Source organism: Macrotis lagotis, chromosome X (genome assembly GCF_037893015.1).
Source record: "Macrotis lagotis isolate mMagLag1 chromosome X, bilby.v1.9.chrom.fasta, whole genome shotgun sequence".
Classification (NCBI taxonomy): domain Eukaryota; kingdom Metazoa; phylum Chordata; class Mammalia; order Peramelemorphia; family Peramelidae; genus Macrotis; species Macrotis lagotis.
The window spans coordinates 68,182,675-68,204,182 of NC_133666.1; the positions used below are offsets into that span (position 1 = coordinate 68,182,675).

At 42.1% G+C, this 21,508-nt stretch overlaps 1 protein-coding gene across 2 annotated transcripts in view; it reads right to left on the reverse strand.

Annotated features, from left to right (window-relative positions):
* Nucleotides 1-21,508, reverse strand: part of DOCK11 (dedicator of cytokinesis 11) — a 195,625-nt gene that overhangs the window by 84,732 nt on the left and 89,385 nt on the right. For both annotated transcript variants that reach the window (XM_074201251.1, XM_074201250.1), the window contains exons 15-26: nt 21,088-21,210; nt 20,844-20,920; nt 19,631-19,815; nt 19,448-19,513; nt 17,481-17,573; nt 14,844-14,967; nt 6,808-6,929; nt 6,387-6,473; nt 5,575-5,664; nt 2,262-2,380; nt 336-405; nt 115-240 (exon numbers count right to left, since the gene is read on the reverse strand). In XM_074201251.1, the coding sequence (XP_074057352.1) occupies nt 115-240; nt 336-405; nt 2,262-2,380; nt 5,575-5,664; nt 6,387-6,473; nt 6,808-6,929; nt 14,844-14,967; nt 17,481-17,573; nt 19,448-19,513; nt 19,631-19,815; nt 20,844-20,920; nt 21,088-21,210 (1,282 nt within the window). The remainder of the gene's footprint in view (nt 1-114; nt 241-335; nt 406-2,261; nt 2,381-5,574; nt 5,665-6,386; nt 6,474-6,807; nt 6,930-14,843; nt 14,968-17,480; nt 17,574-19,447; nt 19,514-19,630; nt 19,816-20,843; nt 20,921-21,087; nt 21,211-21,508) is intronic.

A 21,508-nucleotide genomic window follows, 5' to 3' on the forward strand; every position in this document is an offset into this window, starting at 1 on the left:
AGCCTCCTCAGCCTAGAGCTGGGGCCCTCAGGTCTCTCAATCTGGCCTCCCTCTGAGGCTGGTCTGGAAGGGACAGGTTTCTTGAAATGCGGTGAGTGGCTCCTGGGTCCTTACCTTTAGCATTTTATTTATGGCTAAAAAGTCTGCAGACTGCTTTAATGCTGTTGTCATTGCTGTGGCCAGAATTTCATGTGTCATCTGGGCCTGGGGGGTACCTGGTTTCTCAGCCCGGAAACTATACTACAAACAACAACAACAAAACCGTGAACCCAATGAGATTATTAAGAAATTAGCCAACCCTCCCTCCCAAAACAAAGTAAGCTTCCACCACTCACCTTCAGAAAGGATCTTAAGTAATGATCCAAGCCCTCTTCATGGCATTTGGACACAATGTGCAAGAGAACCCTGTAATGACATAGTGAAGATGACAAATAAGACACTACAAAACTCCTTTGCTCCTCTCGGGATGCAAGTCTTCCTCTTAAGGGCAATGGGAAGGTGGTGCAAAAGCAGGTTTTGACTTCAGATAAAAAAAAAAAAAAAACCTTTCTACGGAAACCTATGGAAAGGGAGATTCCCCCATCCACCACCACTGGAGGGAGGGCCATGTGGTGGGAACTCTTGCTACTGAGGAGTCTCTTGTTCAGGACTGGATGGTTGCTGAGGGTCTGTTCTAGCTCTAAGATTTTATGATTGTTTCTGCATCACAAATAAGGAGATTTTTGTCAAACTAGATTAAATTAAAATCAGCTGTCATCAAGAGTAGAGGAAGTAAGAATCAAATGGAGTCAGCTTGAAGAAAAACAACAGTTCTTCATCCCTAATTCTCTATGAATTCTCTTACTGGATGATCTTCATTGGTACCCATGACTTGAATTCTCATCTTTATGTAGATGATTCCCAGATCTATATACCAAGCCCTACTTTCTCTCCTGATTTCTAGTTCTATCTCACCAACTGCTTTTTGGACACATAAAATCGGATTACAAAAGCATCTCAAAGTCAACATGCCCAAAACACAACTCATCTTTTCCCCAAAACCTAGCCTTTCTTTGAAGCTTCCTATTTCTGCTGAAGGCACCACCAGCCTTTCTATCTCCCAGATTCACAATCCTGTCAATACCCTTGAATCCTCTCTTACTTCACACATACATTCATTGTCATCTCTACTTTAACAATGTCTTCAAGCTGATCCCCTTCTGGCAGCCACCACTCTCCTTCAGAACCTCATTACCTCTCACCTCAGTCTCTTCCTCAGATCTCTCCTGCCAAAGTACTTTATCCTAAAGACTGGGTCTCATCGGATCACAACCTACTAAATAAATTCTAGTGACTCTTCTAAGGTCAACTATAAACTCCTTGGTTTGTCATTTAAAACCCTTCACAACATGACCTCAGCCTTCTTTTCCATGCTTTCTACCTCTCTCTCTCTCTCTCTCTCTCTCTCTCTCTCTCTCTCTCTCTCTCTCTCTTTTTCTGATACCATCTTGTGTGTGAAATCTTTCTTGATTCCTTCCCTATTTTCAATTGGAAATAAACTCCTTGAAGATAAGTATTGTTTCATTTCTTTACCAGCATAGTGTAGTGACTAGACCACCAGACATGCTTAACAAATGTCAGTTGATTAAGACCTAATGTTGTCCCTATATTATCGAAGAATAAAAAGGGAGATCAATATACCAGATGAGCTCATCTAAATTCAAAATTGGTAACATCCAACCAGCTAAGAGTCTTAAAAAACATGCCGCCAAGTCTAAAAGACATACCTTCAGGCACTCTAAGCTTTGCATATTGTCATTTAGTTTTTTCCCAGTTATCTTAATGTTTATTATAACTATTACTGATGCTATTCTATGTGAAAAAATACCTGGAAGACAAACTCACATTTAAAGCCCAAGAAGAAAGGATAAAAAGAGAAAAAATAATGAGAATTATGTTTGTGGTTAGGACAAAGTGAAGGACAGATTTGAGACAATCCAAAGTCCCTGGGGGAAGAGAAAAAGACAATTTTCCATAAATTTTGATCCCTGAAAACCATTGATCATTAGGGATGATAAGAACTAAAAATCAGGGGGAAGGGGGGACCCCAAAGACAAAGAAATCATTGAAAATTTTAAAGCAATGGCCTGGAGATGGCTGAAGGTTGGGAATTATATTAGGTCACCATTTGGAAGTTAAAATTCTACTCTGGCTCCAAGGCACTCCAAATCAGACAAGACTGGATTTTTAAAAAAGGTATCTCAGTTATTTGTGAAACTCACATGGTGCAGTTGGTAGCCACATCATCTTCTTGGGTCATATTTGTGAGAACACGAAAGAGTTGCGTAAGAATTACAGGTAGAAACTGTATCATTACTTGAATCTCCATGGCATGCAAACACTAAAATGAAATGTTTAAAATACACACACACATTTACTAAATAGCATCAGTGATGAAAGCGAACAAAAATATGAGAGACTCACGTAAAGCTCAATATATATAGAAATATATATACTTCCAAATGTCGAGGACCTGAGAGTTCATCATAATGAGACTCCTCTTACAATCAATCCTCAAGCTGCCTGAGGCTCAGAGAGGTCAACTGGCTTGTCCTTGGTTACACAGTAAAAGACAGGGGAGGGTTCCGAATCTCAATTTTCCCAAGTCCAACAATTTAATGAGCACTGCCCTTGAACAGGAATACAGAATGTCCTGAAAGTCTGGATGCAGTTTAAATAGGCTGTTTGGGAACACTCTGTATAAAGTACAAAGTAAAACTATAAAAATGATTTCATTGTAGCCAAAAGTCAAAAGATTAAGAAAGTTATTCTCTTTAAAATAAATACTGGGGAGTAAAAATGTAACCCCAGTCCAAATGGATCTAGCCATAACTCAAGTTTTTTCCTTGATTCTTGTAGTTTCCAGATGTCCGCAAGGTTTTGAGGACATACCAGTTTTGAAGAGAATTCTTTGCTGCCTTTGCATATAGAGTATATTCCATAGACCGAAAATTGTAGGCAATGCCAATATGTTCATTGGCTTCCTCATTTGTAAGGTGAAATGAGCTGATTTCACGCTGCCCACCATCTGCCACTAGGGGGCAGGCTTGCATAATACAAATGACAGCAGGTTCACTCCCCTTTAAAAAAAATGTGTCCTATCCTGGTCAATCATTTACAAACCTCCTCACCCCTGAAAAAGCCAATGGAATCCAGAAGACACACGAATGGGAAAATCAATGAGAACTCCTTTGCCTAGGTAATCCTGGAGAAATGCATTTCAATTACAGATAATGATGTCTCACATCATGTGCAAGAGTATTCTTTTCCTTAATTAATATTTGAGAGTGTTCCAAGTGCTTTCACATTCATTTTCTCCACATAACAAACGTGCAAATTAACAGGGCAGCATCATAAGTCCCATGCTACAGATGAAGACACTGAAGTCAAGAGAGGTCAACTGACTTGCCCACAGTCATATTCTAGTAAGTGACAGAATAAAGACTAGAGCTAAGACTTTCTGACCAAGTGCAGCATGGGAAGGGAAGGGAGGATGAAAGACTTAGCCACAACCTCTCTAGGTCTTATTTTACAATGAATGGTTTTATATAATTTGATTTGCAGGTGCCATATAGCATTAATGTCTATGATTCTATCTATCTGCTTGGCTCAGACTCTGTATGTATGTGCACTCCTGGGAAATCCTCTCAAGTCTTCATCCAAATCAAATGTGCCTCCTCCTACCAGCTAGCTTATTAAGAAGCAGCCCCTAGCTGGAGCACACACAAAACTGCTCCACTAGCTGAGGGCTAGTATAGAAGTTCTGCTGATTGACTTTAAGCTATCTCCAAGGCTCCATATCTCCATAAAAAATGGAGAACCCAGCAGCTCTCTAACAACAATATGGAAACAAAGTTTCCTTCTGTCCCTCTGAGAACTCTTCCTGGGTTCAGCACAGGGTGAGGGATGGGGAGTAGGCACCTTTTGAGTAATCAGTTATGTCCATTCTGGCCCCAAGTTCCGGCCCTACAACACAGGAGACTTAGATCTAGTCTGTCAATGAGAGTTCAGTTTAGGTGCCTGCTTTGGCAAGGGGCTAGACCCTCGAGAAGCAAAGCATTTTAATTATGACACCAAAATAAGGAAAAAAGGGAGAAATCATCCCTGTAAAATCAGCTAGTTTCTCTACTCCTAAGCAAATGTATTCCATTTCCTACAGTTAGAGATAGTGGATGGGGAAATAAAATAAAATGATGGAGAATTTTACGTGAGGTAGTGACACCAAGCTACCTATGTGACCTTGGGCAATTTGCCTGACTTTCTGGGCCTCAGTTTCTCATATGTCAAATAAGATTGGTTTCAGTGATGTTTCAACTCTGAATATAAGATCTTACAATCCTATTTTTACATAGCATGGGCAGATGGAGTAAGGATAGAGTCCGTCATTTGACCATCTCCCTCCATGGCCAACAGTGAAATCTTCTGCAGCCCTTGGAGACTGGATCACCTTGTATTACTAGCTTCTTCCACAAGGAGTGGAGCTCCTGGGTTTCCATCTTTCCCAGTCTCTACAGTCCAAAGTTGTAGATCATAGGTTATCTAACATCTCTCGATGGGGTGGCTAATTTTTTGCCATCAGACCACTTTACTTCAGCTCCCTACATCTGTCAGCTCAGGAATGCCCCAAGACCCCTTTTGGCAGGCAGCGTTCCATCTACTTGTCCAAATCTGTGCCATTTCTCATTAAGGCATGATTCCTACAGCATTATGATGTCCTGGGCCTTCCCTAACAAAAGGAGCTCCCTTGAAAGGTAGAGGCATTTGAGATAATGCTAAAGAACAAATATAAAATACACACAAATTCTTTTTCTGACTGACCCTTTTCATAATCTTTGAGGCACAGACAAGGCCAGAGGTCTGCTCATTTCATCCCACAAGCAAGAGTGATTCAAACTTTCATGGATTCTCTATCTTTTTGAAAAATCTGTTTCCACTCCAAGATCTACTTTCTTAGTAGAAAGTCAGTAGGGTAAAAATACTTCTGGAATTTTATTTTATTGAATTAAACACACATTTTCAAGGAGAAAGATATTTTTAGAGAGGGAGCAGTGTAGAGAGGGGGGGAAAATCGAGAGATCTTGGGTTGAGTACTGCATTCTGCTACTCATTCTGCTGAGCTTTCTTGGTCAAAACATTTAACCATTGTAAGGCCAAGTTTCCTCAGCTGTAAAAATGGGGCAGGATGACCTCCCCTGCCTGTTTCAGAGGGTCTTGGGAGAAACAATGAGAAATCAGATGGGACAGCACTTCCCTGTCATAAGCTGCAGTGGTGATGACTATGATGTTCACTACAGAACTCACTAAGAACCAGATCTGGAATTCTTGGTTGGAATCCTGGCTTCTTGCTACAGTGAGTTTACTGTTGGTGTCTAGAAAGCATTTAATGGAAAAGCAAGGAACAAAAAAAGTATGATCTCAGCAAAAAACATTCAATGTATAAGCGTCCTTTTTCCAACTCAAAACGTGGCAACACAGAGGTCCATAAAGCAAACTCATTTTGATTGGAAAGTTGATAGAAAGCCACCGTGCATTTACCTTTAAATATTTAATGAGCTCCCCTGGAACTGCTTTAGTGCCAGACTGTATCGCCTGGCAATGACGGAAGAATTTGTGCACATGTAGATCCTGGAAACCAGATGGAAAGTTGGTAGTTATCCTTGGGCACAAATGTCTCTGGTCTATTGGCTGCCCTCTGTCCTGCATCTGCCAAATGGGCTCTGCTAGGGAATCCCCAAACTCAGCCTCTATAGAGACTACTTCCTCCCTTTTCATCCAGGTCCTCCAAGCCCCCTTGATTATAACAGACCTGTCTGTCTGCCTCTCTCCCTTCCCTCTCTCTTTGTTCCCTTGCCCCCCTCTTTCTCCCACCCAAGTTCTACTCTGTAGGTGCCAGCAAGTCCAAAAGAACATGGTGACACCTCACTTCCCAAACTAAGAGGCCCTAGAAATAGCCACTTCTCTAAACCCTCCATGATGGGAGAGGAAGTAAGAATGGAGAAATGGAAGGGTTGAGTCAGGAAATCAAATCCTCATTGAAGTGGATCTCCATGGAGGACAAGGTATACCCAAAAGACTAACCCACTTCTACCTCCTCCTAAAAAACTATTCAGGAGCATCATCCTAACCTGTTGCAGAGAGCTTCTGAGGAGGCAATCCTAGGGCCTTCACCAGTCAGGGGTTCAAGAAGGCAGACAAGTCACTGTCTGGACACATGGGCCTTTGGAAGACCTTGCTCACTAAGAACACCTCTCAGCCCCAAACCTTTCAAGGTGCCTGGCCAGGACTATTAAAGAAGAGCCGCCACGTTCTTCTCCTAAGGTTGAAAGAACTCTCATTCGCCACCTTACCTGAGTGTAGATTGTTGATTCCAAGTGTGTTTTAATCCTTAACAGAGGCTTCGCACCATCTACCCACTTAATATCAACACTGGATTGCTGGCAACAGAAAACAAAACTGAGTTTATTTCATCACAGATATATATATATTTTCATATACATATTCATATACACATACATTTATATGTACACATATCTAAAACAGGCTAAAATCCCTTTCTGCCTTTAACCATTTCTTCCTCTTGAGGTATAGTGGCTTCATACAAAAGTCATACCTGCATTTGAAATAAGGGGGTCAAGCAAAGTCCCCCTCCAAAATAGCAACAGCAGCTAATAATCTCCACAGAGAAAAAGATGTAATTCCCTCCCTCTGAAAAAAACTGGTCTTACCCCTGCCATAACGATCTACTTTTACAAGTAAATGTTTTCCTACCCTTCTGGATTCTGTATCACCAACGCTCAGGTAGCCAGGAGGAAGGTTGGCTGAGACTGGCAGCTGCTGTTCCAAAGTGATCACTCTGCCATCCTTCAGCAAAGGCACCCAGGTGAACCCAACTGCCAAGACAGAAAGTGATCATGGCAACATAACAGCCAACCCAATGAGGCCCAGTGCCTCAAATCTGGGGAATGAGGAAAGGAACAGCCTCTGGAGCTTGGAATGAAAGAAGAAAACTTGGGGTGGCTAAGTGGTGCAGTAGACGGCACACTGGCCCTGGAGGCAGGGGGACCTGAGTTCAAATCTTACCTCAGACACTTAATAATTACCTAGCTGTGTGATCTTGGACAAGTCACTTAATCCCACTGCCTTGCAAAAACCAAAAAAAAAAAAAAAGAAAACTGGGGGGGGTGTCAGGCAGCCCCCTAAAATCTGATGTTACAGAGTTGCTTTATTTAAGTCTAGAACTAGAAGGAAGCAACTAAGGCCCTAAGAGTTTGTTTCAATCCTATTCAAGAAAACATTGAGGAGCCTGCTACTGTAGGGAGCGTGATATAGTGACCAGAGTAAGTCATGGAGTTTGGAAGAGCTGAGTGATCACTGGCACATCCACTTAACCTCTCAGTGCTTTGGGAACTTCTCAAAGACTGTCAATAACTGTTGTATCAGGAGTTCCCTGTGCCCAGGGTGGTGATGCCCACAGCCCTCCCAACAGCCCAAACTACATGAAAATGCAACTGAAAAATATTGAGCAAAATAAACTAAAATACAACAAAACCAGACAACTTTGCATTTTTAAACTGAGTCAATATTAATCCATCAGGGATTCTCTTTTTCTTTTCTTTTCTGGCAAGACAATCATGGTTAAGTCTAGCCAGGGCAACATATCTGAGACCCAATTTGAACTCACATCCTCCTGACTCTCCAACTGGTACTCTATCCACTGTGCCACCGAGTTGTCCCACAGAGATCCTTCTGTTCAGATTAGTGGCTCCCATTTCTGTTTGACACCATTATCCTACACAGTCTGGCGACAATGTAGACTAAGATTTTTTTAAGTATTAGGAACAATGCTGAGTGCTGATGAAACAGGGAAAAAGAAAAGAGAAAGATTGCCTTCAAGGAGCTATTGACCTTTAGGAAGATCTATGTGGCAGTCAGATGGAATCAAGGAGACCCAATAGGAAGTCGTTGCAATAGATAGGCAAAGAGGGAGAGCACTATAAACTCAGCTGTATGGCTAGAGAGCTGGATGAAAACTGCAGAGGTAATACTGATGAGAGCTGTCAAGTGACTGGACATGAGGTTTAAGGCAAAGATAATTCCAAGACTGGAAATCTGGTTGTTCTTGTCCTTTGTTACCAAAGAAAACCAAGATGACACCACTATGTTTGAGACAAATGACAGTTTGTTCAACTGTGGCTGACCAGACCATTATGAGCTCGGGATGCTCTACCAAAGGTGGGGCACAAATAGTCCATGTGAACACCAGGGTGGGCACTCTAAACAACATATCTCCCATTTCTTTAGAGTTGCTTCACTTCTGCCTTGCTCAAAAAGTGTAGCACCCTCACTGATGAGGGCATGCCATGTTGGGTGGTCCTGTGCCAGGGTCTGCCAAGCTGTATAATCAATTCTAACATTCTTCCATGAGACCTTCAGGGTCTCCTGGTATGGCTTCTTCTGACCCCCTTGTGAGCGCTTGCCCTATGGGAGTTCTCCAAAAAGGAGTTTTTGGCAAGGGGACATCTGGCATTCTAACAATGACTCCAGTCCATCATAGTTGCCCTCTCTATAGTAATGTTGGAATGCTAGGCTAAGACTGGAAACCTGGTCACATGATGAAGGATGATGGTGTGGTTAACTCCAAGGCAAGTTGGGAGGAGTGATGGATTTTAAGGAACTATATAATAACGGCAATACAGATCTTACATCTAAACCTCAAAGGGATTAAAAAAAGGAAAAGGACCCATATATACAAAGTTGCTAAGAAGAACTCTTTTTGGGTGGCAAAGAACTGGAAAGTGAGGGCATACTCATCAACTGGGGAAGGGTTGAACAAGGTATAGTTTATGAATGTGATGGAACACTACTGTGCTATAAGAAATGATGAAGGGGATGGCTTTTGAAAAACTCAAGAAGACATATATGAACTGATACAAAGTGAAGTTAGCAGAAACGAGAATAATTTATACAATAACAATAATACTGTAAAGATAATCAACTCTTAAAGATTTAATAACTTTTAACCCAATGACTCACCACAATTTCAGAGCACTCATGTCTTCATATCCTCCCCCCCCCAATTCCATTCCAACCAGAGTATATCCAAACTTGTCTCTCAGTGGACTACTCATCAGTAGTAGCCTTTCCTCTCAGACCTTCAATCATATCCTCCTCCCCACCTCACCCCAGAACCCAAAGACTTTGGTTTCCCAGAAGTTGCCTGGAAACTCCCAGCCATAAGACTGACTGTTGACTAGTGGGCATCATTTATATTCAGAACTATGACAGAATCTGATCATTTAATGAAAACATTCTTGGCAAATGCTTTCAACTCTGGTCCAACTTCTGTAGGGTTCAAGAATTTCACCTTTAGCAGCACTGCATTTCTTTACTTACACCTAGGTTGTTGTTCTTAGAAGTGTAGAAGCCCCTTGAGGACATGAACTATTTTTATTGGTACTATTCTCAGCTACCAGCAAAGTGCTTTATACAAAGCAGCTAAGGGGTGTCACCGTGCACAAAGATCCAGGGGTAAAGTCCCTAAGACCTGAGGTCAAATGCTGCCTCAGAAACATACTAATTGTGTGATCTCGGGCAAGTCACTTGATCTCTGTTTGCCTCAGTTTCTCCATCTGTAAAATGGGGATAAAAACAACACCTCCCTCTCAATGTTGTTATGAGAATCAAATGTGATATTTGTAAAGTGCTTGGCACAGGGCCTGGCTCCTAAAAGGTGCTATAAAAATGTTAGCAGTTATCGTCATCGTCGTCATCATCATCATCATCATCATCATGATCATCATCACCACCATCACCAGGCATGTATCTAATGAAAGTTTAATTTAAGACTATCAGGAATTTCAAGGACTATTCCTTTTAATTTAGAAAAAAACAGATATCTTATTGTCTGATCTTGTTACCTCTTAGACTTCTTGTCTCTTCTTTAAGGATATGATTTTTCTCTCATTACATTCAATTTGGATCAATGTACAACATGGAAACAAAGTAAAGACTGACAGATTGCTTTCTGTGGGGGGAGGGAAGTAAGATTGGGGGGGAAATTGTAAAACTCAAATAATATCTTTAATAAAAATAAATTTAAAAAAAGATCTGATGAGCAGAACCAGAAAAACACTGTACACCCTAATAGCAACATGGGGGCGATGATCAACCTTGATGGACTCGCTCATTCCATCAGTGTAACAGTCAGGGACAATTTGGGGCTGTCTGCAATGGAGAATACCATCTGTATCCAGAGAAAGAACTGTGGAGTTTGAACAAAGACCAAGGACTTTTACCTTTAATTTAGGAAAAAAATCTGATATCTTGTCTGATCTTGCTATCTCTTATGCTTTATGTTTCTTCCTTAAGGATATGATTTCTCTCTCATCACATTCAATTTGGATCAATGTATAACATGGAAACAAAGTAAAGAATGGCAAATTGCCTTCCTTGGGGGGTGGGGGGAGGGAAGTAAGATTAGGGGAAAAAATTGTAAAACTCAAAATAAATAAAACCTTTTAAAAAAATAAAAAAAGACTATCATGAACACCTACTTTTATCGTCTTTTCAACTGACTAAACATCCCCAGTGACTTCATCTGATTCTTGTAACATAATCTCTGATCACCCTCTCGGTAACATATTTCCTAACATGTCCTAGCTCCAATTGAAGCCAGAACTTCAGATGCGATCAATGATTCATCAATGCTTTCTTTCCTACATGAACATAAATCATTCCTTCAACAAAATATAATTTTGCCAAGAATTGAAGTCTGATTCACTGGCCCATAGTGGCAAGACCCCCTTCTCTTTTCTTTTTTGAACATTAGGCCGTGGGTCCTTCTTTAATCTTTATGATATGTCTCCTATTCTCTAAGATTTTTCAAAAAATCATAAACAGTAGCTCACAATCCCATTTTGTAGTCCTCTATGTTGAGTCCTATGTTGTTTAAATAAAAATTCATCTGGACTAGGTCATAGTCAAAGGTCATCAAAGGCAACTAGAGGTTCTCTTACTATCTCCTTAGTAAGATAAGAAAATTTGGAGGGGGGACATGTTTAAGGAGTACCAGTATGGTATATCTTCCTCTGACCCCCTTGTGAGCGCTTGCCCTGTGGGAGTACTAAAAACTAGGTCTTCTGACTCTCAGACCAGTACTCTGTTATTTTCCCTAGATGTGAATAAGGAATACTACCCTTCATCTTTCTATCAAAGGGTTTTTATGAGGACAAAATGGGATCATGTGGGGAAAAATATTTAAGAAGCCCCACAGCAATACATTATTATTATTATTATTATTATTATTATTATTATTATTATTATTATTATTATTATTCCTTAACAAATCTAGTTTCAAGAATTCCCATTAGTAACTACTGTGGGCAAAACCCCACCAGAACAAGGAGCTTACTGTCTCTTAGGGAGCTATAGTACAAAAACACAATATGTTCAAGAGCTGTAAATCAAATGTTATGTGAGACCTGGTGAGGAAAGGTGATAAAGAAATGAGAAATCTGGGGGCAGCTAGGTGGCACAGTGGACAGAGCACCGGCCCTGGAGTCAGGAGTACCTGAGTTCAAATCCGGCCTCAGACACTTCATAATTACCTAGCTGTGCGGCCTTGGGCAAGCCATTTAATCCCATTTGCCTTACAAAAACCTAAAAAAAAATGAGAAATCAAGGTAGACTTCCTGGTGACAACAGCTTTTGGGTGAGGCGTTAAAGAGAGACTAAGAGTTCCCAAGACTGGAGATGGGGGTGGGGGAGGGGATGGGGAAGAGTTCAATGGGACTTCAGTTGAGGCCAGAGAGGAGCTATATGAGATAATGCTTGGTCTCCATTTGTCCTTCATTTTATCCCCACCACTTCGGAGAAGGGGGACAAGCACACCTGGGATGAGATGTCGAAGAGACTCCAAGGTTCTGACACTACTTATGAATTCTCAAATGAATTGGCTATGTCACTGTTGTGGTTTGGTCATGTCTGACTCTGCATGACCCCATGGACCATACTGTTCATGGGATCTTCTTGGGAAAGATTCTGGAGCAATCTGCCATTTCCTTCTCCAGTGGATTAAAGGAAACAGGTTAAGTGACATGGCCAGGATCACACAGCTAATAAGTGTCTGAGACCAGATTTAAACCCAGGTCTCTCTCCACGGTGCCGCTTCCTGGGTTGACTAAACAAGTGATCTAATAGTTAAGGTCACCTGCAGAAGTGTACTCCCATTGTCTTGGCTCCCCTATTCTAGGCAGTTTCTTCTTCTATCATGAGTACAAGTAATACAACCCCAATACTACTTCCCCAACCCTCATCCCCATTCTAAGTAGAGTGCTATGGAATGCCAGGGACACTGATAAGCTGCTTTCTTCACCTCCTCTGCCATTCTACAGTGCCTTCAGGAGCCCTTGTTCTCTTCTCCAATACCTCCCTGTACTCTCCAACCTTTCCATCTCCATTTACTCCAAGGTTTCGCATAAATAGAAGGGACCAGAGCAGACTGATGCTAAGCCTGGCTGCATGTTAAGGACAGGAGGGGGGTCAACTCTAGAGACAAGAAGGCCTGTTTGGGCTGATTACAGCTTTCCAGATTGGAGGTAATAAAGGCTTGGCCTCAGGAAGTGGCAATGAGAACAGTACCCTTCAGGGCTATGAACTGGAGTAGTTTTTATTGTCATATGTAAAGGGTTCACCTCTCTCTCTCTCTCTCTCTCTCTCTCTCTCTCTCTCTCTCTCTGAATGGTAGTTTTGAAACTGTTCTAAGATGCCAAACAACAAACAACAAACTGGAGTAACAATTGAGCCTGGGGAACTCACTTTCACTTTCATATCAGACACTAATCACTGCTTTGTATTATAACCCTTCCTTGCAAAGGGGACTGGGAAGTGGATACTAAGGATAAGTAGAGTTAAAGTTAGCCTTCTCCCAAGTAACTGATACTTCCTTTGTGTAAGGGGCCAGGGTTTCCTCCCACCCATAGTAGATGGCGGGTGAGCTGGCACAATGCAGCCAGGTCATTGGCCTCATGCCTTCATTATACTCCCTAAGAGCCCCCCCCCCCAGCCCCTCTTGGTCAGCTCCCAGAAAAGTGAACCCAAGTTGAAGTGAGAAAGCTCTGGTCTTCTTGCCCTCCTTAGGGTGAGAGAAGGTTGCATCTCCATTCTTTCTATTCTCTGGTTTTCATCGGTCTATAACTTAGCTGGGGAAAACCAAGGCAGCCTTTGCCTAGATGGATTTTTTGTAAGCCCACCTTGGGGCACAGTCTTCAGTGCATTTTAAGGGTAAGTGGGAAGCATAAGAGGCAGTGGGAATTACCTAAGCCCCACAGCTTCTTTCAGAGACTTCATTTTTAATTGCAGAATCTGTCCTATTGCTCACTCACCAACATAGCCCAGATGGTTTTCCTAGACTGCCAAGTGCCTGAACTTTGAGGCTGGTTTGTTTTATAAAAAGTCTGGTCCATAATGTGAGCTGAATATTCATGCAAAGACTCTGTCAAAGTAATTAAATCAAAGAGTTGACAAAGTGAGAAAGTTTTCCAACCCAGAAAATATGAAAAGGAAAGGAAAATGTCTCCTTTTGTCATTGGTTTTCTGCTATGAATCAATGTGAGCAGTTGGGCCATGCCAAGGGACATTCAAAGCCAAAGACTGACTTAGAGGCCTTTATGGAAACTCAGTAAGGAGGTAGGGCCACAGTCAAGGGGTGGTGGTTTATCTCCTTACCCAATTCCTAAGTCTGGTGTGCTCCAGATGCCAGGACAGCATGAAGCAGAAGCAAAGTTATGACTTAGAATTGACTTGAATGTTCATTGGAACCAATAGAAAGTTCAAGAAACTACAGACAATTGGGCAGCAAGAATGAATTTGGAATCCAGTCTGGGCCTGATCTGGTTCTTGGTCAAGGGTGAGAGTACCTCAGAAAGGACAAACCTTGCAGATAAAGGACTAAAATTTCGAAGTTTGTGGGTTGATCCCTTGATCATTTAAGACCAATCCAGGCTTGCGCCCCTGTCCAAATCGCTCTAGGCAAGCTGGGTTCCTGGGAAAGAAGCTAGAATAGACATGCATTCTGGGATGCTTAGAGAAAGATAGTTTATCTCTAATATGCCACAGGGTCCTGAGGTTCTGTCCATCTTAACTATGAAGTTTTTGCTATAGTTCTGAAAATCCAATGGCTTCTTTGGCCTATTCTTTCTCAGTCCATGCCCCTTACTGCCTGGTAGGATTTGAACCCTGGTCTCCTGAAAAGACTGCCATTCTATCTGCTGACCCAGACTGATTCTCTCACTATGTGGTCCAACATATCCTTTTCAGGGTCAGACCATGCCAACATACTTGTGGCTTCACTTCCCAGACCTGCTCAGTCTTATTCCTGCCTACTTTTCATCAGTGCCAGTCAATACTTATATCCTGCAGGCTCAAGGATGGCCCCAGCACTAGACTCACTTCCCTGTTCCACAATGAGCAACACCGGAAAATTCCAGTCATCATAGCACCTCCATTGAATGAGTTAACTCTAGCCTTCAGAACTCCATTTTTTAAATGGCCAATTAGAAAACAACCATCACAATTCCCCAAGTCACAAGCAGAAAGGAGCATAGGAAGGTGATGTTCTAGTCTGCACAGTTTTCCAAGTGGACAAGCAAGGATTTCAACGTCTTAAGATCATGAGGCATTTTGATCAAGTGAAGCACCTCCCTAACTCAAGGAAAAAGAAGCTACCCAGTGAGCTTTGTGGAGATAGGGCAGGAGGAGGGCCTGTTTTCAAGGCAGCTGGGGAGGTACTCCAAGAAGACACTCACCTGGAGTTTCCACGGTGTCCTGTTTCTTAGCTGTTCCCTTTGTGTTGATTTCACAACTAATGTGATAAAAAGTGAAAAGTAAATGGTGTTTCTGATGAAGATGAATGGGGAGCTCGATTTTTATCTGAAAAGACAAAAGACATCGCACATGGTACTGCATTTCCATTTTTTCCAAGATCAAATTCCACACTGAATTCTTTTCATTTGACTTTTATCATCCTGGTCCCAAAGTACTCCTTGCCCAGGGGGCCAGGAGGCAGTGCCACTGCTTCACGATGTCCCAGTTGATTTCACATTAGGAATGCTGTGCCTTCAAACTTTGGGGGTTCCCCTAGCTTCTGTTACACTGCTTGGCAGGTCCCTCAAACACTAGGTGAAAAATCAATGGCTATCACTCCTGCCCAGCTTTCCAGATAGGACATTTGTCAAATCGAATCTGTTAAAATGATACCCACTTCAATTCACTTGAATAAGGCACAAAAGAGGCCACTTTTTGCTAATGTCTTCTGCCTCATCACAAATATGGGAAATTATTTAAAAGACTCAAAAAGCACTCTAGTAATAGCCCACAAAATTGATCCCTTGAAAATCTTCAAAAAAAAGAACTTTTCTCTTGAGTAAGTAGATAGAAACTAATTATTAGCCATGATAGAGTAAACATCACCATAATGCTTGTCTAAGAGGACCTCAAATCATTTTGTAACCATGACCTCATTCACATCAGTAACACCTCTGAGGGGGGAAGAAGACTATTCTCAGCCTCACAAAGCATGTAATATAGCTTAAGTTATTAGCATGCTGTAATTTTTCTCTTTCTCTCTCTCTCTCCCTCCTGCTCTCCTCATTCTATCTCTGCCCTTTCTCCAATGTCTTTCTTCTCCTCACCTACCTTACTCCCCCCCCTTTCCTCCTTCATTCCACCTTACTCTTCCCTCTTTCCTTCTGTCCCTTCCCATCCTTCTCCTTGATCCTTCTCTTTTTTCTATCTCTGTCTCTCTCTGTGTCTCCTAGTCTTTCTCTTTCTGTGTCTGTGTCTCTGTCTCTCTCTCTGTGTCTGTCTCTCTCTCTGTGTCTGTGTCTCTCTCTCTCTCTCTCTCTCTCTCTCTCTCTCTCTCTCTCTCTCTCTCTCTCCAGTTCCCACTATCTTCAAGACAAGATTTCTTCAGAACAGTGTGGGGAGTGAATGGGTGTCAGGCGTGGCTAGGCATCAGACATACAGTAGTTATGGAACCAGGAGCAGGTTACATGGCTTCTTCAGGTATCTCTCTCAGTTTACCTATCTGTAAAATGAAGGCTAGGATTCAGGAACCTACAAGGTCCCTTATAGCTCGAGTTGAGAATATTTATTACAACATGGTCATTAAATAGTCATCAAGTTAATCCAAAGGCTTACTTATATGTGCATAGGGTACAAAATTGAAATACAGAGTTCTAGTCTCTTCAATCCCAAACTTATATTCTTAGATGGGGAAGGGTGTTTAGTACTGCCTCTTAAGGTGCCAATTAAACCCTTGGTTTAGAAACTACCAAGGCAAACTTTGGGTATATCTAATTTCCTCTTTAGGCCCATTTTGTTGTGATGTTTAACCTAATGGTCTATTATACAGATAGGTTGTCTATATGTTGAGATAGGCACAGGTTACCCATCACGTTACAATGGTGGGGGTACTTGAATATTCCCTCCAGGAACCTGGGATCATGATCTGAGAGGCCAAGAGAGCAGTGGCCTTGGGAGTAGGCTGGAAACTACAGGGATGGGATGGGATGGGATGGGATGGATGGTTTGGAGGAAGTTGGCTAGCTGTGGAATGATCACAGACAAAGCTGGCAACGGAGACCCAGGCAGGCAAAAAGGAACACAGCAGCCGAGCACACAAAGGTGTGGAATTCAGAGATCCCAGGAGGCAGGCAGGAGAAGATCTTGAGGCTAGAGAATGTGGCTACAGAGCTAGAAACAGGCACAAGAAATAGACAAAGAATAACCCCAAAGCCCACTATTCAGCAACAGAAATGGAGTCATGAAAGGAAAGTGTGCAGTGAAAGAAACCGAGGAGAGGGGTACAGGGTGAGGTGGAGACTTAGCAAGGATGCTGGGAGGGGGCTACAGATGGTGCTGCCTCCTAGTGGAGAAAGCATTTCCTCAAGCTATTCTCCTGCCCAAGAGCTAGAGACTGGCCTCAATTTGCCAGTCTCCCTTTTTTAATTTGATAAAACACAGCAGCAATGGATGGGACATGAGTTCTAATGCTCCATGGTTGCCAAATCCCTTTTCATTTAGAATTCATTCATAACACTAAGCCACTAGCGGAAGGAAGTACACTATACTCTTGAGCCAATAGCATCTGTTTCATGAAGAGGAATGAATTAACACTTAAGGAAACCAAGGCCAGGGAAGAGAGTGGTTTGTCCAAGGACACCCAGCTAACTAGTCGCAGATGCTGCTGCCTCCTAGGGGGAAGGCCCTTCCTCAAGCTAGTCTTCTGCCACAGAACTAGAGATCAGCCTCCTTTTGGTAACATAACCTCCACAGTTACCAACAAGTAACAAGTCTGGTCAGCAGCACCACTTTGATTTCTAAAGAAAACACTTTCATATCTGTGTATGGATGGCCTACCTGTTGGAGGAAGATGTTCTTACCTCATCATAGAACTCTGGATTTTGGTTGTGATGGGAGACGATAGCAAAAGCATTACTGACAAAAACGGGTCCAGCGGGTTTGCCATAAATACACTGCAAGAGAAAACAATCCATTCACTGGGCCTGATCTCACATTGACCTGTGTGAGGCTACATGTGATGAAGGGGTCTGGGGACACAGGCACAAAATAAAGCCCAATCAGCTAGGAAAGTAAGGCTGAGTATAGAGCCAAATGTGAAAGAAGTGGCTACCTAAGGGAGGAGAGGCCTAGAGGCAGCCCCTAAAAAGAGTTTGGAGCCTAGTCTGAAGCACATGCTAGCTATCTTTCAGCAGTTGGTGGGAAAACATTCTCAATATTAGGAAAGTGTTTCTCTTGGGGCTTAGTTACTCAATAGAAAGATTTCACTAAAATAAAAGACCATCCAAAAGTCTGGGCCCCAATAGCCAAGCCAGGGGCTTAATTCCTCCTTCCCTGTGGGTCATCTACCATGAAGGTCCATCCGGCTTTCTATTTCTCTAGCTCTTTGTGAGTCTTTTTCCTTCCTAGGTCCAACAAAGGGCTTTTCTTCCATTAGTTTGCTTCACTCCTCAAACATCAAATGAAGTTGATACTGAGTTTCAAACATGGCAGCCGTTTATGGATATTCCCCATCATCTGACCCTCATCCTTGTTTGACTCCCTTTTTAACTTCATAGTGAACCTCTTAGCCTATTGACACACCGCCCATGCATCTCCACTCCACAACACAAGGCACAGCACCTTCCGGACTGTCATCAAAAAACTTTCCCATATCCCAAGGTCTGGAGGTAACTTTAGAATGAGACACAAGAGAATGAGGCAAAGGAACCCAGATCTAGAACTTCAGAGGCCACCTAGTCTAGGCTTCCCATTTTCTGCTGAGCAAAGTCAGACCCAGAGGGGGTAAAGTGATTTGCCCAAGGTCACACAGGTAGTGACAGAGGTAGGATTTGAACCTGAGCCCTGCAACTCCAAACCAGTATTCTTTTCTTGGTACCATGATGCTTCCTATTGCTTTTCATTGTCACTGAAAGTAGAAACAGAAAAAGGGCTCAATTCAAACGACCTAATTTTGCCTGAAATAGAGGTTTCTAGATAAAAAGAATGGTTTTTCTAAAGGTCAGGGGTGCTCAGCCTGAAAAAGGAGACCCTGGGGGAGGGGGTTACCCTAGACTCTGTTGCCCTCTAGCTATCTGAAATAAAGTCTGGGGGTGGCTAGGTGGCATAGTGGATAAAGCACCGGCCTTGGAGTCAGGAGTACCTGGGTTCAAATCCAGTCTCAGACACTTAATAATTACCTAGCTGTGTGGCCTTGGGCAAGCCACTTAACCCCGTTTGCCTTGCAAAAACCTAAAAAAATAAAAAAATAAAGTCTGATTTAGGGAGGTTAAGCAAAGTTTCTGTGGAAGGGTGGCCCTTTCAGTGATGAGACAGAGAGGTCCCCAAGGCAGAGAAGCCAGGGAGTGTCAGTGGCCCCAATGGGACCCTATTTGATAGCCTCCTTCCTTGGCTTTGGGGGGAATAATGATCCAAGAATTAAAGCACCAATTGGGGGGGGGCTACAAAAGGTAAGGCACATCATGAATCAAGGCAGGCACACTGAACTTTTGTCCGCTCAAAGTCTGCTCATTGGCAAGCAAAAAGGAGCTGGCTAATCTCATGAAAATGCTATTAACTCTGGCTGAACAAAAGCCAAGGCGACCTTGGACCGGGGTAGAAACAGCAAAAGCTGAATGAGGCAAATCAAGGCATGAGCCTCTTGCCCATGCTGTTAGGTCCTGATTTTTATCACTGCATTTTCCCATAAGACTAACAAGTCAAAGGAGAATTCAGATACCTTTCCACCTCTTGTTCTGCTTTATAGGGCCAGTGAATGAATGCTCCCTATTGACCTCCTGGAGAGTCAAGGCCCCATGGCTAGCAGAAAACAAACAATGAACAGATATACCTTCAGCGCCTGAGCATCACTTTCATCAGAATCCCGGAATTCCACACAGACAGCAATATTCCTTGCCTAGGAAAGAAGATGTTATTCAGAAAGCTGATTCATGAGTCAGAAAGAAGTCACATGGCTGAGGGTTCAAATGGCAACTCTACACTTGAAAGTGACCCTAAGTGAATGACTACTCACTTTTGCAAATGTCTTCTGGCTATCATACTTTAAGTGCAGAGGATATACGTACAGGTGGTTTTTGTAAACTGTGAAAGGATAACAATATTTTGCCACTTCAGGAACAAACTCTTCAACTTCTACAGCAATATGCTGAGAACTCTTCACAAAAGGCTTCACAGGCACATAGGAAGCAGTGACACAATCTAAGAGAGACAAGAGAGCCAGGTGAGGGCTATGCCCGAGGCAACTGCAGTCCACATTCCAACCAGCTGGCATTTCCTAAACCCAATGCAGTAAATTCTCCAAACAACTGCTCAAAAGGTTGGCTTCCAAATGACTTCCTGAAAATTACAAAAGCAAAGTGACTAATTCAGAAACCCAAGAAGCCAAGAGAAGTAACTGTGATGCTGGTCTAGGCCTGCTCACTCCCTCTTCTCATCACTGACTGTGGAGGGTAATTATCTACAACACAAACTGCCATTTCAACAAATCTATTTTTTTTTGTTCTAGTGGTTGCTATTTAGCTTTCATTGCATTTTTTTACTGGCAGTAGCAAAATAAGGGTAGATTTCCATTGCCAATGAGCTCATGGCAAGTAACTCAAAAGGGTAATTGGGTCCAAGTGTAATTTTTTACCTGTGAGACAATGGAAAAGTTCTGAAATGTCATTCTTAGGATGTACAACTAATAATAAAACGGCTAATCCAGAAAAGGGATTCTACAGAACTACAGGGAAGTTTAGCAATACAAGTTATGAAAAGAAGCAATTATTAACACGACAGGAAAAAATACTTTCTCTTGCTCTAGGATGGATGCCGAGGAGAGTAGATATGTAGCTGCAAAGATGTAATGAAGACCAGTTTTGGAGAATTGATTCTCTCCCCTTTTCCATCCTTCTGTAGGTGGCAATGAAATGATACTAGGAACATTCTCTTTGGGCAAGAGCAACCTGACCATTTTATCATACAACCTTTGGACTTCTCTTTTTAAATGAAGATCCAACTAACTCAGCTGCACTGGAACGCAAAACAGAGCTGCCAGGGACCTTAGGAATTGAGCCTGACCCTCTCATTTTAAACAGGAGAGGACTAGGTCAGAAAGGAAATAGACTTTTCCAAGACCAAAGCATCATTTTGTAGCAACCACTACTTTGTTCAATTGTGCAATGAAGAGAATATGGCAATCATGATAAGGCAAAAAATGATTTTTAATATTACACATGAGTTCTTACTTGAGAAATCTGGTGGTACACATTCTATTCCAATGTTTAACTGACCAGGAATGATCTGCAACTTGGTCTTCTCTGGCCTGGGTATAAAGGAAACATATGTTAGTCTTTACCTTGTGAATATGGAACATATTAGCAATATTATTCTCAAGCTTGAGAACAAAGTTCAATATTCCCCAAATATTTTTCAAACTTCTTTTTCAAACATAATGAAAAGGCATATACTTTAGTAAGGTAGTCAACTCACTTCTTGTATTCAGAAAGCAACTTGAGAATGTCTTCATTAGAGAGCTTGCTGCTGTCTTGTTTATATAAAGGAGAAAATCTCCCCTCAAGATCCAGAGAGCCTTGAGTATCTTTGAAAACTGGCCTTAAAGAACAACAAAAGGAGTTTTCAGTCTCCCGAAATACTTTCAAATGAAGTAAAGTGGAGAACTAATTCTCTAAATAGAATCTTCAAGGAATCCTTACAGACAGTATCTGGGGAATACTCTGATCGGTTGTCTCTGCTGCCCCTGGGATTGAGAATATAAAGTTTCTAGTGGGAAAACCTTTGAATGATGATGATGATGCCAACAAGAATAATACTACCTAGCATTTTTATAGCATTGTAAAGTTTGCAAAGTGTGCTATCACATTTTATTCTCAAAACACCTCTATGAATTAGG